This window comes from Wyeomyia smithii, chromosome 2 (assembly GCF_029784165.1).
Source record: "Wyeomyia smithii strain HCP4-BCI-WySm-NY-G18 chromosome 2, ASM2978416v1, whole genome shotgun sequence".
In the NCBI taxonomy this organism is placed as follows: Eukaryota; Metazoa; Arthropoda; class Insecta; order Diptera; family Culicidae; genus Wyeomyia; species Wyeomyia smithii.
Window position 1 is genome coordinate 58,715,330 of NC_073695.1, and position 17,559 is coordinate 58,732,888.

General features: G+C 35.6%; 1 protein-coding gene across 9 annotated transcripts in view; it reads right to left on the reverse strand.

Moving 5' to 3' along the window:
- LOC129724776 (uncharacterized) overlaps positions 1 to 17,559 on the reverse strand; it is a 366,266-nt gene that overhangs the window by 21,930 nt on the left and 326,777 nt on the right. For 8 of the 9 annotated variants that reach the window (XM_055679932.1, XM_055679927.1, XM_055679928.1 and 5 more), the window contains 2 exons: positions 9,424 to 10,101; positions 8,632 to 8,820 (listed from right to left, as the gene is read on the reverse strand). In XM_055679932.1, coding sequence (XP_055535907.1) covers positions 8,632 to 8,820; positions 9,424 to 10,101 — 867 coding nt within the window. The remainder of the gene's footprint in view (positions 1 to 8,631; positions 8,821 to 9,423; positions 10,102 to 17,559) is intronic. The other variant, XM_055679934.1, reaches the window with a different exon arrangement.

Here is a 17,559-nt window from a genome sequence, read left to right on the forward strand (position 1 = left end):
ATTTTCAAGAATATTTCCAAAAATATAACCAATTCCTCAATCGAGGTAAAACATATTGCAGGGAAGCAAAAAAAAACATGCATTTCTAATTTCATTTCTACCGTACAATCTTGTGAACCAGTTCGGAACGATCGAACAACCAACAATCAATGGTAAATTTATAGTACTTTTCAAATTTATGGGTCCCGTTTTGCACATCGTTGCTCATAGGGAGATATTTTGAAAATAAAATTATGGAGACGTATGGTGGTCAGTTGTAAAATATTCAATTTCGTATATTTAAACATCATGATTGACTGGGAAGTATACATGAAATTTTTTCCAGTAGATTCAAGCATTTTATATAAACTTGTAAACCGCTTTCAGTACTGCAAGATGTATAAAGAGAGAATAAATTGAATTGATGAAAAAAAAAAATTTTGTCTTTTGTATTTTCAGTGACGTTGGAATAAACTACCATACGATCTCATAATTTTCCTTTAAAGATCTCTTACTTGTCGCAGAAACATCTTGAATTGGTCAAACGGCTTAAAAGCTAAAAAATTTTCAAAATAAAATAATTGAATTATGACGATTCTTGCACCACCCTAATTCAAAAAGTAGTACCCTAAGAACCAAACAAAAAAAATGCGATTCTAAAATTTTTCGATGAAGAACAAGTGTGGGAACCACCAAAATATTCATCTTAGCACCTATATTCTTCCCGTCGCTTTTATTTCGCTCTTCTCATTGCTTTTAACTTCCGACTACTCGAATTAAATAAAAGGTAAAATAAAACTACTTTTACTTAAAAAAGTAAAATTTTTCAGTAAATTGAACAAATAAGAGCAATGAGATGAATATAGGTGTTGAGATAAATATAAGAGCGGTTCTCCTATCAAAATTTTAAGCAAGATCGGAGCAAAAACAAAAATCTGATTATGAGAAAGGTCTAACGGCACTTTAGGTGCATAAATTGCTATTTTCTCTCATCACAAATGAGTTCACAACTCTAAAATTGTAATAATATGTAATTTCCAATCATATAAAAAGACTTTTAGGTTTTTTTCCGACTTTTGTATAGAGACCTGCCACTGTGTGACGTCCAATGACCTAAAAACGATCCCTGACGTCAATTTGAGTTCGAAGATGGTGACTTTCAGATTGCATAAACAACCTAAAATGGCCGAATACCACGCAATGTAGTTATTTTCGAAAACGGGCTGATGATAAACTTGGAATCACTTTCTTGTGGCCTCTTTTGGTTTTTGAACAGGTTTTTTAAATATATTGAAAACCTTTCAAAAATTTCGAATAAAATAAGATATAATCATTTTATTCTTGTTGACAGAGGTACTATTAAGTTTTTAGGGTTTTAAATCTTTAAGGCACTTCCAACTAAGCTCTGAGCTAAAATTAAAATCAGTTTTGTTTTGTTGATCAGTTTCCTTTGTTGTTATTTGTTTTATTTTTCATTTTCATTTAATTCCATTTATTTTTTATTTTTATTTAATTCCAGGATCGTTCTCAAGCATTTTAAGTTAATTCGGAATGTAGGCTTCGTTCACTATTGGCTACACGCCTGAATTTTTTGTGTTGTTTTTTTTTTTCATAAATTATTTTCACTTTTCAAATAACTTATGCAACCTAGGCACTAGATAATGCCACCAATCAACTACCTTTTGGATTCATTGTCGCAAAAGGTGTGGCTTGATTGGCGGCTGTTGAGCTTAAGTTAGTTAGCGGAAAGACGATGGAACTACGAAAAATTATTAGACATAACCGTTCGTTTTTGGCACATGTGCAAAAATCGAATAGCGTCAAAATCGAACCGTTCCAAATCGATCTGGGTCTGTAGGGGAATTGTGGGTAAAATGATCAAAGGTAGTAAAATGGACACCCGTTTAAACCTCGGCTATTACGTTGAAAAATAGTACAAACTTCTTTGGCACCTTATCTTAGAGGCACTAGAAGCTATTTGAGACAAAGTATGCGACATGGTACAGTCAAACAGTCAAAATAATAAACAAAAACAAAAACACGTGTACATTCGTGGTGGTGATGTTATTTTTGGCCTACAAAAAATAAGGTTTTTTTTCTAAACAGAAAATCTGTTTAGCTTCAAATTGTTAGTGAATTGTTGAAATTATCTAGAGATAGACCTAAGGGCAGAGTTAAAGTTTCAAAGCTACTAAACGGAAAAACGGCAATAAACAGAGTACGAGTTATGAGACTTAAATATTGGGCTCATATATAAAGGAGAGAAGCAGGACATCCATTGAAAATAGCAGAAAAATTAGAATTTCAAGAGAAGAAAAGGGGAAGGCCAGCAAAAACTTGGAATGACACAATAAATGAAGACAAATCTAAATTTAATGATTTTACTGAAGTAGGATGTCACAATCTGGCAATGAACAAAACAGACTTTAAAAACAAAGTGGAAGAAATTTATAATATAGAAGGCAGTAAAGAAGAATCTGGTTCTGAAATCGAATAAGTTATGAATGAAACCATAACTGTAAAACAAAATTTGTCAGAATTAAAGAATATCAAAACATTATTTATTGGTTGTAGAAAGCATCAAAATATAATTCCTAAATCACATCCCTCAAATAATCAAGCACCTTTTTACAAAACAAAATTAATAGCTCAATGACATGATGTATTGCAGTCTTCTGATCTTAAAATCTACTAGAAATAAAACACTCAGAAACATCATACACTTATTTTATGATCAATATGGCCTTCTTATAATCAGGCTATAGACGTTATTTTTTGCGCTTTCTACTTCAAAGGTTTGCAGTTTCAGCTATGGAAGACACTCGGCTGGGATCTTCTTTACATGCCCTAGTGATTCTTGTTGTATTTTGTAAATCAATTATATTAATCTCACATTATATGTTCATTATCATATCTATATTGTTTCGATGACTTTGTACGATGAATGGTTGCGCTGCAATGTTGTTGTAATAACTGATTTTAATTCATGTTTCCAGCCGCAGAAATCAACACGATAGCATGTCGTGAATTGGACAATGATATGTCGTGAAATAGACTAATATTTATTTCATCCATTTTATTTAAGCACAACATAACGGACACTTTCCATACATTGAACAAAACTAGATAAATTCTTCCTATACCGCCATACAAACATCATTTCATAATATTATTATTATATACGGGTCGATTTCTTTGATACGGAAGTAACATCAAATAAATCGAAAGTCTGAACACAATAGCAGAGTCCCAATGACTCTACTATTGTTTTCGGGCGGGGCTTGCCGACGGGAAAAGGATTTCGGAATGCGCTGCAAGTACTCAGTCATTCTGTCATGGATCTTTGGAAAATCGGTAGAGCTAACACCTTCTTGATCCCGAAACAAAGAAAATTGCAGAAATGAAATTACACTGCAGCTGTCTTTGTTTCACATTATCACTGCCAGACAGTGGGAGAGAGATAGGTTCCACACACACACACACACACACACACACACACACACACACACACACACACACACACACACACACACACACACACACACACACACACACACACACACACACAAAATAAGGTTTTTTCTAGTGTAAAACAGTATTTTATAACGATTTTTCTGCAAATATCTGTACTCAGACAACTAACCAGCAGAAATCATGAAAGGTTAGTAATTGTTTAAATGATTTTCTCGATATATTTAGGTATTTTCAATAATATGTATGTGCGGGTAAAGTGGACAGTCCATGGTGATGGGGAAAAAATTGTGTTAATTTCCATTGAAAAATCTAGATGCTTCGTGTATATATCAGAAAAACGCAAAGGTAAACTCGGACCGATGAACAGATGACCGCGGCCAAATGTACCGTTGAATGCGGAATGTCTGTAAAAAACCTTCCGCCATTTCTCAGTTTCTTGCGGATAAGGTCATATATTGTTATTAATTCTACGACAAACGGTGAAAATTGAACTGCTGGTGAATGCATAAGTGTGTCACGTGCTATGGAACAACATTTTACTATCTGTAAAGGGATAGTTAATGTTCACGCCCAAGGTGTTCATATTACCACCTCCCTATGTTTATTTCACCCACACGTGTCCATTTTACCTCCAAAAAACTGCTTTCGAAAATGCTCATGAAAACTACGAAAAATACTATATTTGAGTACTTCTCCTAATTTTTTGTGTTAAATTGTGGAGGAAATCGGGAATTGGCTTAGGGTGTCCATTAGGGTGGAACAAAAAATTAATATTAGCTCCCATGCACGTTTCGTGTTCCTTATGGGTCCTGTAACAACTGTGTAACTTTTCAGATCGATCGGTGGAACACCTGATTTGCGCCCGATTTTTAAAGCTTCCATTCGATTTTATATGGGAAAATCCAATTTTTCAAAACTTATTCTCTAGAAATTTCCAGTTGGCTCCTAAAAATATACCAATACATGATATTTGTAGGAAATTTTCCTGGGGATAATTTTTCTGAAGACTGTAAGGCGCTACAAAATTTGTAGAAAAAGTTATTCACCTTAAACTGATCGAATGTCTGACGAACGGCTCAACATTGAATTTTTCCAGCAACACTGCTGCAGCATGCTGCTGTTGCAAACTCAACAATGTGATGAGAAACAGTTTCGCGTAGAATTAAGCTTGAAAGCGTGATTTTTTGCTCATGGTATCTTCGGAGAAAATGCTTAGAATATCAATCCATATATTTTGATAGTATTCGTTGTGTGATTTATACCCCTAAAAGTGAGAAATCAGCTTTCTAAACACCCCTACGTAGTGAAAAACATTTTCGTGTAGGATTAAGCTTAAAGTATGATATTTTGCTCACGTTATCTTCATTATCGGAGAGCTTGCTTAAAATATTAACTATCAAGTTTTAATGTAGATTGATTACTCCCCCTAAAAGAGGGTATATTTTTAGGAGCCAAATGGAAATTTCTAGAGGATAAGTTTAGAAAAAGTGGATTTTTCCATATAAAATCGTATGGAAACTTTAAAAATCGGGCGCAAATCAGGGGTTCTACCGATCGATCTGAAAAGTTACACAGTTGTTACAGGACCCATAAGGAACACGAAAAGTGCATGGGAGCGAAAAAATTACACCAACGCTTTTTTCCCATACAACTGTGTCCCAGTCTAGTTTCCATTTTATCACCCCTTCCCCTACTGCCCATAAACGCATAAGAGTCACACTTAGGGACGTTGCGATACCATTGAACATCGATACTTAGAATCGATACTTGTAGCAAGAGCAGGTACTGATATTCTGATAGTATTGAGGTTGTGCGATACCAGTTCATTAAAAATAAAAATCATAATTCTTTTTTATTATTTATAAAAATCATAATTCTTTTTATTATTTATTCCTCAAGATGAAAACGTTAAGTTCAATTAAACCGTTCATTTGCATTTACTGAACCTAGAAAAAAACAGCTTCTGCAGATACCAAAGGCCGATTACGCTTTTCCTTTATAAGCTCCCGTTTGCGAAAAAAGCGGCTCGCATGGCTCAGTAGATTTGACCTTCGGATCACCGTAGAAGAGGATCGTTCCCGTAGGTTAATCTACAGAAATTTCTGTTGTTGTTCTGAGCAGCGCTGATGAGATGGCATGCATGCATGCAATGCAACAAAATGGCACAGGAAACAGCAAATGTAATGTTTCGTTCGTTCTTCTTTAGGTTGTTTTGATTTTTTTCGATACTGAGCGGTGTGTATCGATATTGATGAAGTATCGCTGGTAAAACATCGATACCAAATATTCAAGTATCGGAGAGGTAGAAGGATCGATTCTGTGTTAGTATCGATGGTATCGCAACGTCCCTAGTCACACTTCCAAAAACGTACAACTGGGTAAAACGCAGTAGACGCAGGTAGATCACGGCAGTTTTTTAGTGAAAGTTACTTTAATTTGTCACTCATTATTTACAGCTCTGAGCCTGTTTTGCTTTTATTTGTAACATGGGATTACCCAAAATTTATATTTCTTCATCATTTTAGCAACAAACATAGCTTTTTCTTGTGATTTTTTGAAAGCACACGTAATGTAAAGAAGTTTTAAACTATCATTTCCATTGTTGGCTTTTTAAAGCTTTCGTGGACGGTTTTCGATTTATTTGAGCTCAATTTGAAATTGATTCTGTTTTGTTATTCCAAGCCTTCCGAAGTGTTTTCAGAGTCGTTTTCTAATCTCTAGGCATCATTTTGATTCCGGGAGTACCCATATTGGGTGGTACTCGGCCGTTAATTTGTTTTACAAAAACCGGAAGTCGCCATCTTGAAACTTAAATTGATGTCAGTGGTCATTCTTTTATCTCATTTTATTTGATTGTTTTTATGACCACTAGAAATTCCAGTGGAATCAATTCCGGAAGGTACATTTTGAGGGTATAGCTTAAAAATACCCAAAATCACAAAAATAGTTATTAGTATTAGTAATAACTAATTAGTTATTAGAACTATCGAAATCGGATGGAAATTGCAAAAGATACAAGAATTGCAATTTTTGGGCCCCGGGTACCCCATCGTGCTCAAAACGGTTAAAGTAAGAGTTTTCGTATCCGAAGAATTTTCACTACACAATTCTCATTCAAGAATCCTAGTGCCATAGACAGGGCTGGCTGTCTGGAGGATACCTTCTCGCGGACGCCCACGAGTGCTAATGAACATTGAAATAATTTACATCTGGTTTAGAATGAGCTGTGAATCATTTTAGAAGCCTGTTTTAAAATATTCCATATTAAGCCTTCGGTTGCTCAGAAAACGATCCAGAAGTTCGATTTTCGGCCTAACATTTTTTTTCGAGATAACACCAGATCTCGACGATTTATGCATTTCTAAGACATTTGGCATCGAAAAAAAAATTTAGATTTTCCCAATTTCCTTGGTAATTTTTCGAAGGTCGAAAAATCACAACTTTGAGCGCTTTGAGGCACCTCTAAATCATGTCCGATTGAGCTGAAATTTTGCACAGGGTGGCCACCCAACCGGGAGAACCGGGAAAAAACCGGGAATTTCACTGAACATTACAAGCCGGGGTGAGATTGTGCCAGTGGGGGTGGGATTGTGCCATACAAACCACTTTTTGTCAGCCATCTCATGGCGATCACAAGGCCAAAATTTCTTAAGTAAGTTTCCTCGAATACTTAACCAAAAAAAGACTAGTCCTGTGACCCGGAAAAGATGGCTGACATATCTTACAATGCATAAAACAGTTTTTGTTTTTATTCATCTCTCTTGGAAGCTAACTTGACCAAGGTAAGCTTGCCGGAAGTAGCATTCAAATGGCTCGAATTTTGCCTAGAGCAAATGGTTCACAACGATAATCTCGCGGGAACTGTAGTTCATAGATGTCGCCAAGAATACTCACAACTATTGAGTATGCATTCGACGAAGACATTGCTGACTTCCTACCTTGATACTTTTTGTAGAGATCTCATAGCTGCTTCAGGCAAGAAACTTCCTAACTTTACACTGGGGTCGCTTTTTACGCGGTTGGTTGTATCGCATTTAAAAGATTAGATTAGGTATATTCATACTAAACTTATTTGATACCGCGTGCAAAGAATCTTCCGAATCGAGCAAAAATAATCCGCGTTATTGTAAAAATATCACGTTCAACAAAACGCATAAAAACAACCCGCGTAAAAAGCGACCCCAGTGTTTATTAGGAAGTATCTGATTCTATCGCATGGCAATGCCACGTTAGAGCCAGGTTTCTCCGTGAACAAGGAGTGCGTAGTCATAAATTTGGAAAAAGACAGACTTGTAGCGCAGCGCTTGGTGTACGATACAGTACAAGTTGCCGGAGGAGGACACGAATTTGATATTGATGAGGAGATGCGTGAGCTGCTGAAGTAACGTGTTTTAAGTGTTATGAAAATACTCTTTTATATATTACTCTTTCATATATTGAATCTTATCTGGTTTAAGTAAAAACGATTCCTTCAAACTTAATTTGGCCTAGAATCCCTCGGTAATGAAAATTATATGCGTTGTTTATAAGATACTTGTAGACATCTCCTCTCGGAAAGGTGACATCCGTCGCATTTTTCGATTTTTTACGACTATATCTCTTGATTCCAATAAGGCTGAACACGTAAAAAGTGACTTAGAGCATATTGAGATGTAAATCGAAAGTCACGCTTTTTTATTCCTCAACTGCATGGAAAACTACAGAATTCAAAAGTACAATTAACCAGAAACAATATTTGAACGAACCGGGAAAAACCGGGAGAAAACCGGGAATTTAATTTCGGGTTTTGAGTGGCCACCCTGTTTGCAGAGATCATTTTTTTTGGGCCAATGAACAAAATGTACATGGTCGGTTTTTGAAATTCGATGATGAATTTTTTTTTATTGCCACCCAGAGATGTACAAACTGAGTTTCCTCGTATCATTTGGTACGCTGAAAATTTGATAACGGTCGGTTCAAAATTTTGAACAGAATGGAGCGCAATGAAATATGACGCAGTATAATAAAGCACTATTGATAATGATAAAATGAACTGATGTGTGATAAAACATGATAATAGTGTACAAGAGCGTACATGTTAACATTTTTGGTTAGACAAGATTGATTAAAAAAAACAATTTTCTAGCAATTTTCTAGCCTTGCAAAAAGCTAAATTCAACCGCTCAAAAACTATCTTACCTCGGTCGTGATGGAAGCCACAGGTTCAACACTGCTGGCCACTCGTCCGACTGGGGCAGCACTGGTAGTCGTTTCCTCCTCCAGCTCATCGTCATACTCGTCGTCGTAGTTCTCTTCGTACGTGTCCTCCTTGGGCTCTCGCTTGCCGCCGCCGGCCGGTACTTTACTTACTGTCTTTTGTGTAGTGACCTGCACAGATTTTGCGTTGTTTTGGTTCAAAGAATAAAATACAAGATTAGTAAGTTGCGAAATCGGCTATTGTGTTAAAAACTAAGTAACAAATAATCAAATTTGTTGCGCAATTGAACCGAAAAGCACAAGTAAGCGTAATTTGGCTGATTTTGCAAATCTTAATGAAAACTAAGTGAAATGATAAGTGTACTAACAGAAGGGGTCCAAAAGCGGTAAAAAATGAATGCATTTACTAAATATCGAAAGTAGTATTATCATATGTACATAAAACAAACCGAAAAGGCAACTGCGAAATGATACATCGTTAGTTAACTAGCTTTGTACAGAAAATGGCTTAATCCAAACGCAAGAAAAAAAATATACAAAAGACGCAATTCGCTGTACCACGCAATCGATAAAACAAAGTTAAGGTTTAGCATTCGATCTGCGGTGCAGGTAAGTTTTGTGTGTTTTTTTTTTCGCTGGTTAATTTTGTGCATTATTGCTAATCGGCGAAGCTTGTCGAAAAAAAGGCTTCTGGTAGTTTCTATTTTTGCTGGCGCGCGCTAGCTCTCAAACAAAATGGACAATCAAATAAATTGGACTCTTATAATTCGCTACCTTTGGTTCAATAGCAGTAGTAGTAGTAGTAGCAGCACTGTCGCTAATGGCAGACGTTGCGCTAGTGGTAGTAGAAGAAGTAGTAGTGGTAGTAGTGATAGCAGTAGTAGTAGGCGCTGGACTAGTGGTAGTTTCAACAAAAACCACACGTGGCGCTGTTACTAGTTCAAGCGGTATTGTGGTTGCTGTTTCTGATGTTGTTGCTGTTGTTGTTGATGGTGGAAGTGGTGGTTGTTGTGATGATGATGAAGAAGGAGAAAACGGTTCCTGTGAGGTGCTACTGGAAACAGTCGGTTCAACTGTAGTACTGGAAGGCTCCGCTTCTATCACCACAATAGCGGTAGTAACGGCCGACGAAAGTGTAGTGCTCGGTGCCGTTACGATTGGTGCCACTGAGTTGGGCAGTTCGGTGATAATGACCGTGTCTTCATATTCATCTTCTTCGTCCTCTTCATCTGGTTCATCGACATGACGATCCTCTGTGAGGGGCAGATCGTGATTTGCGGCAGTTGTCGTCGCCACGTTCCCCCCTAGCGTACCGGGAATGATTTGCGCGTCCGTAGGCGACGAACCTAACGTCGCTGAAGTGATGGAAATCGTTGGCGTGACCAGGTTTGTGCTTGACGGTGGAGTTCCGAACGAGGTTGGCAGTAGTCCTTCCGCAGACTCGTCATCCGTCTAGAGAGTGGTTTTGAGTGGGTGGATTTATGGGTTATAGTATGTTTTTTTGCGAAGTCGTCATTGCACGCATTTTTCAAGGATTGTTGGTTTGATAGTTTTTAAGAGATACACAGAGAGATGGGGTGAATAGAAGTGAACGAGGGGTTTTTATTATTTCATCATTCTTATGTGTAGTTGAAATTTTTGCTAGGGTGAAGTTCATTCACAAAATACTGACAGTGGGTGGTAGTTGATACTTTACATACTCTAAGGTTTGTAAGCATTATTTGTAGGGGTGTGAGTACAGTTCAATACTTGGAGTGAGGATACCAACGACGAGTGTGTCGACAATGCGAGGTGCGTTCCGGTGTCTGGCCAAGCAGTTGCGTGCAGGAATTGAACGTAAATTGTAATAAACTAGGATTCATCATGCAACGTGCTGCAATCAGTATTTGAGCATGCTGGTTTCGTAGGCACAGGGGTGTACAAAACATTAATTAAAAGAATCGTTCTGCTGGCTACTCAGTGATGCATAGGAAGTCGAGCTCGGAAAATGAAACGTACACTTGAAATAATTGTTGTTCTTGTTTTATTACACACTGGAGACGAGTTTGTGACTGTTGGTTTTTAAAGCTTAATAATATTATTTATTCTGGCTGCTCTCGCGGAGATTTTAAGTGAAAATTTCGACAAGGGAGGACAAAAGGGGTAAGTTGCCTGGTTGGGCGAAATTTCACCGATTATTGTTCAACATTATAGTCAAATTACTGAAATCGACTGACCACGCAAAACAATTTCACGCCCAACTATTTGCCAGCTATCCCGGAAACACTAAATCGGACATGCTGTGAATGCGTAAACGCTGAGAATGTAAATAAATTGATTCAATTTTGGATTCGTGGCCTTGCATTGCGTAGTAAAGCGGTGCAGCAAAACTTCCATGGAGGCCACAGCAGGCAACAAAAAAAAAAAAACATATAAAAATCGACTTTTTATTACTGCAGAGGAACGCAGGATGATGACGTGACGAACCAAGGGCATTATTTTGCTTGTTCGCAACCTTGGTTTGAAAGTAAAAAAAACTACTTCTTCATTCTGAGTGTGGGTTGGGTAGATAATAAAACGTTTGCAGCTCTAAAAATTAAGGTATTACACGGCAAAAATTAAGAATATAAATTTATTTTGGGAAGAAATTTATATTGATTGCCCTTCAATTGGCCATGTTTTTGGCATATAAGTGCTGGTATAATATAACTAGTATCATTTACACTTAGTGTAGCGGTTTTAATATGTTTCAGGAATAAATTTTCGGAAGGGTGTATTCAAAAATTGATTAAATCATTATTGAAAAAATACATAGCTTGAAAACTATAAGTTCGAACGAAACAACGTCCAAAACAAAGTTGTGCATGATAGGAAAAGGAAAAATATTTGGATAATTAGAAGCCATTAAACCTAAAAAGGGGGATAAAATTTCAATGATTTTAAATAATTTTAATTTCAAATTTTCGTTAGCAAATTTCTAAATGCAATATATTTTTCAAATCGTAAAATATTGTTTGTCTTGAAATGATTTTATTTTGTCTTTGAGAGTTCGTCAATCTATGAACGAAAATAAAATTCAATTAGGAATTTGCCCGATTTAGTTGGACAGTCAAGAACCTAAATATTTCAAAAAAGACGTAGCTGTTAAACATTTTCAGCTATTTGAATAAAAAATATAACTTATATAAATGATATAATTATGGAAAAAATCCACGAAGAAAAATTGTTTTGGAGAAAAATTATCCAAAACACCTATGAGGTTGTTTCAAAGCAAATTCACAGAAAAATCAAGTGAGTTAAAACATGTTTTGTGGGTTATTCATAGGAGAGGGTACGGCAAGTAAACTTTTAAATTTCAAAAATTTATCAGATCGAAAAAAAGAAAATAGTCAATTGGAAGTTTACAAATTTATGTATTTAGGTAATAAAAGAAATAAAAAATTTGGCAATCTGCAAAAAATGTAGGAATCGAGGAATTTGTGGTTCATGAAATCAGAAATCTGGAATAATAACAGAGGTGAATAACAGAGAGATTAATCTGAGGAAGATAAAAAATCTGTCAGTTTGGTAAATTCATTTTTTTTAAATTAACTATTCAGTAAAATAATAAATTTAGACAGATTTTTGAATTTAGAATTCGGGGATTCAATAAAAAAAAATATGAAGTTTGAAACATAAGAGTTTTGATAAGGTTTCATATACAGTGCTTTTTCAATTTTATCAACAGTCTTTTTTATCACTACTCGCTCGATTTTCTCACGCTTTAGCTCCAATTTCACTAATTGGTGCTCATAGGACGTCGATTTAAAATTATAAAATCTAGCGGTTTCGCAATTTTACATAAACAAGCATTAGACTCTCCTAACTATGCTAAAGAATGGGCAGTACAAATCATGTGGATATTGCATTGCCTTGAAGAGTTCGCGAAAATGCTATGGAGATAAATATTATGAACTATTTTTTTGTTTATTCGTTTGTATCTTGAACTTATATTCCATTGGACTATGAAAGTGCGTCGTTCTACTCGAAATATCATAAGTTTCGATTCAATCCAACAAAAAAAAACAATTTTTATCATTCCGCTAAATTCACCGACTTTTGAAATATTTCGACAAATTCACGGGCGTTTTTTCTTTGACCGTGATAAAATCGAAAAAGCACTGTATAATGGATTACGATTGGGGAATTTAGTGATGGAAGAAATCTAAAACATGGACTATCGCCAGATTTTGTCGTAATATTTCGCCTATTTGTAGGTGTTTTGAAGCATATCAAAGCTTTTTGTGAATTTTAGGCTTCTTCAAAGATAGCCTTTTCTTTAATTTTCTCTTTTAAGAGTATTGTTAATATTCTCTTTTAAGAGTATTGTCAAGCAATTTTATCTCTAGGAGCGTTTGATACCTGTTCTAAGCTGAATACCACTTTCAAGCTAGATTTCGATCTAATCTTTTCTAGATAGAACCCGTATCTCCAATGTTTCTGGCATAGTGTTTTATCCAGTAAACTACTGGGAAGGTACGTTCTCCCGAGCACAATATCGTAAAACCCTCTACTATTGCATCCCGATCCTAACCAGCACACACTGTTTTCAAAGCTGCAAAAACTTGATCGAAATTATTTTGACCCAAAAAAATTGATTTTCAAGCCGCAGCGTATTCAGTAAAGTTGTTTCATTATTTTTTTTTCTTCATATATAATTTATTTGACACGGCACAGTCGTTTCATCATTCGCCATAGTAAAGAAATTGCTATTTTGTGATTAATTCACTTAACAGTGGGAAACGAATTTTGCTTTTTTCATTTTGGAATGAAATCCATTTTATTCGGCAAAGTTGTTGCACATTTTAAAATAAACAACTTTATTGGAGACATCATACTCCTATCCACCCATTAGAATGGATTCTTGTGGATCTATAGATTAGTCCAAAAAATCTTTATGTTTTGAATTTTACTTTTTATAATAATTTTCTAAAATTTTTCAACGTTTTTCAATATTGTTTGCTAGAAAGAAACAAACAACTGCACTTATTTACACTTATAGAAGTTAGAATTTTGTGATTAATCTGAGTAAAAGTGAAAAAAAAAAATATTTTGCTCATTTTTGCATATAAAAATCCACTTTGATAAGTAAAGTTGAAGCATATTCTATTCTATAAGAAATAACTGTACTCATACTTTAATATGAAATGGTTTAGTTTGCAGATTTTTTAGATATCTTTAAGTAAATTAGTGCATTGTTTCAATAAAAATCGTGAATAACCAAAGAAATATGAGCGATAAAAATAAACTTTCTTTGATGAAATTGTTCGTTTCGTCATAGTAAACAACATTGTAGAACACCGTGTCAAATAAATGTTGTGTGAAAAAAAAATTGTAGAACATTGAAAAAATGCAGAAAATCACTATTTAATGTTATATAGAAAAAAAATATTTATAGTGGCCATTTACAGAAAACTCCACAAAGGTCCATTCAAATAGGCAGATAGAGGTATGGTGTATTTGACAAAGTTTTTACTAATAGAAAGTGCTTAAACTTTGCAGAAAAAAGTGAATTTTTATATGCAAACAAGAGAGGGAAATTCGTTCCGCAATTTACTTTGCTGTAGGCTTTACGGCTCTAAAATCAATGTTTTTGGATAAAAATAATTTCGGTCTCCAAATAGGCACCTTTGGAAACAGTTTGCAGCGTTGCCAGGTATCCATATTTTTGAACATGTATAGTCAGGATGATTATTACTTCTCCCAGCTGGCCTCGAGGTACAATGCTAGCCTTGCAAGCCAGTCGTCGTATGTTCGAGTCCCGGCTCGGGAGAGACTGTTAGTGTCAGTAGGATCGTAGCGCTAGCCCCGCAATTGTTTTGTACACTGAACAGTCGGCTGCGAAGTCTGTGTATAAATAAACAGAAGGTCGAGTTCCGATACCGAATGTAGCACCAAGGCTTTGCTTTGCTTTAGTCAGGATGATTTCCAATTTTCTAGATTTTTTGTCGTAGAACTACGTTTTTCTTTAGCCTACCACATAGGGATGTAAACAGGAAAACTATTGACGGCAAGGGGACGAAAAATGTCCCTTTTTAAATGATTATAAACCGATTTCCTTGATTCTTGCAGCAATTGATTGGAAAATTGTACACGCATCCACCCAAATGTAGAAAAGTGTTGATTGATTATGCGAACTATTGTACTATTGAAAATTGTCAAGCCTTGTTAAAAAAAAAATAACGTCCTCTGATTGGTCGCTTGCTGCCTTTCCCTAAAAAGGTCGAAAGAATAGTATAACTAGTTAGCCGCGAATTGCGGTAGTAGAAGCAGCGGGTTACGCCAGTAAACAAATCACATTACGTATCTAAGCAGCAGCGAGGTAGCACCAAGCGTTTCGATATGCCACTTAAGGGCTTCGGTATTCTTCCCGCGATAAAGTTTTACTTCATCTTGGCAACAACTCATTCTGTGCTGAATCCAAGAAAACCCAATTTGTCGCGGCCGTCTTATTTACTGAATGCGAAAACAGTTTTTACAGATTTTGAACAGTAAAATGTCTTTCTCAAGGCAAATAAACAAGTTATTGAAGGTTAATAATTTTTTGGCAATAACACAATCATTCTGTGCTGGGTACTAGCAATCAAATTCTGTCGCGATCAAAAAATTTACTTTATTTATTTACCTTATGCCCCCCACTATTGGGGCAGCACAAAAGCTGCAAACAACATAACCGATTTTGAACAACAAACTGTCCTGTTCTGTTAGAACGCCTTAACAAAGGTGATGAATCGACTTTACAGGAATAAATTGAAGTCGATTCAATCAATCAACATGAACAGAATTTCGTCGTCTCCCAGCTGCTCAGTTGCAACATGATGCAACACGCAACAGCGAGCAAACGAAATCGCTTGATGTTGCAACCCGCAACACGATACGCTGGCTGGACCGTCCACAACGTTGACAGCAGTAGCAGCAGATATTAGTACTCAGCAGTAACAGCGGATTGCAGCGGGTTGCGCCTGTAGCTGCCTTTAAATCAAACAAATCACTTGCCCTGTGGTTGGTCACCATGTCTCAGGAGCAGAGCGGTTCTTCTCACTTCGCAGCGTGTGTCGTCAGACTGCCGTTATTGCCCCCCTACTGAGGCAGCATAAAGGTTCAAACTGCAAATCCAATTTTGAGCAGCAAAATGCCATCCTCAAGGCAAATAAACAAGTATTTGAAGGTAAATCATTTCTTGACAACCCAAGCGAGCAATCTGTGCTGGATACTAGCAATTTACTGAATGTGAAACAGCTTTTACATCTCGTGTTTTCAGTGTCTTTATTCCCCCACTGTTGAGGCAGCACAAAGCAAGCGTTTGGAGACTTTATGACTCATTAATGAAACACTTACAACAATGTATTTGTTAATAGTGTGCGTAGTTCTTCGTCAGTTATGCGGTCGTGTCTTGGATACAACCTCCTACTTTTTTTTATTAACGATCCAGATTAATCCTAATTTTATTTTCTTAGTCTCGCAAAAAGGTAATCACTTCAAACTTTGTACAAAATTTTACACTTCTGTCACCTAACATGTCGCGTATCTCAAGAATTTCAATGTCTGCCAGATTTTTTTTGCTTGCTTTTTTCGGATATCGATGGAATTGACCTGACAACCTTTTTCCTAGTCGCCCTGAGAGTTATGTTTTGAATGAAAGAGAGAGTGTCGCGTCACACGCAGAGAATTTTAGCAAATATTAATATATATCTACAGTCTGTGTGCGATTGAGACTTTCAGTCGCCGTTCTCCCGCCGAACCCGCGCCTATTGAACAATTTCACAAAAAATGACTTAATTTTAATTTTTTTTAAACTGCCAATTTTTTATTTGGTTAAAACTTTTGACAGGTTTTTTTATGGGTTAAAGATGGGCTAGTATTTTTTTTTTCATAAATCACGACTAATTTTTGAGAAGGGTTCATGTAGAAATGGTAATCTAAAAATTAATTATCTCAAAAACAAAGGTAAATTTTTTTTCATTAAATAGGAAAAAAAATAAATAAAACCAGAACAGTTTGTTTGGTTAGTGTGATGTTATTGGTAAAGTTACAGAAAAAGAATTTTATCCCTCAAAAGAAAAAAAAAGATACCGTCAGACAAAAATTTTTTTTTAAAGAAACGCAAAAATTAAAAATTCATTGAAAATAAGCCCAACCTTAAACAATCTCATTTCTCATTATACGAAAACTACGCATTGCTTAACATTGATGGTTGTTTAAAGTTGAAGGAATAAAAAAAAAATGAAATTTTAAAATCAAATCAATCAAATCAAATCAATATATTTTTTATGGATAAAATTATCATCCACAACTTTGCCGACAACACTACACCGATCAAACAAACGGTTTTAGCCTTTAAAATGTTTTTATCATCAATAATTTTGTATCAGAGGTAATCCATAGAAAATGACTAAAAATAACTATTTTCATTAACATGTCATTTGCGAATTCGCTGAAACTTGGTAGAGGTGAAAAAGTGCAGAAATGAAGAAGTGAAAAAGTGAAGGAGTTAAAGAAGAAAAGAAGTGAAGATGTGAAAAGTGAAAGGGCAAAAAAGTGAAAAAATGAAGAAGTGAAAATGTGAAGAAATGAAGATTTGAAAAAATAAAAAAGTTAGAATATGGAGAAGTGAAAAAGTGAAGAAGTGAAAAAGAGAAGAAGTAAAGATGTGAAGAAGTGAAAAAGTAGAAAAGTGAAGGAATGAAGAAGCCAAGCAGTGAAGAAATAAGGAAGTGAGGAAGGGAAAAAGTGAAGGAGTGAGGAAGAGAAAAAGTGAAGGAGTGAGGAAGTGAAAATGTATAGAAGTTGAAAAGTGAAGAAGTGACGAAGTGAAGAAGTGAAGATATGAAGAAGTGAAAAAGTAAAAAAATGATGAAGTGGAAAAGTAGAAAAGGGAAGAGGTCAAGAAGT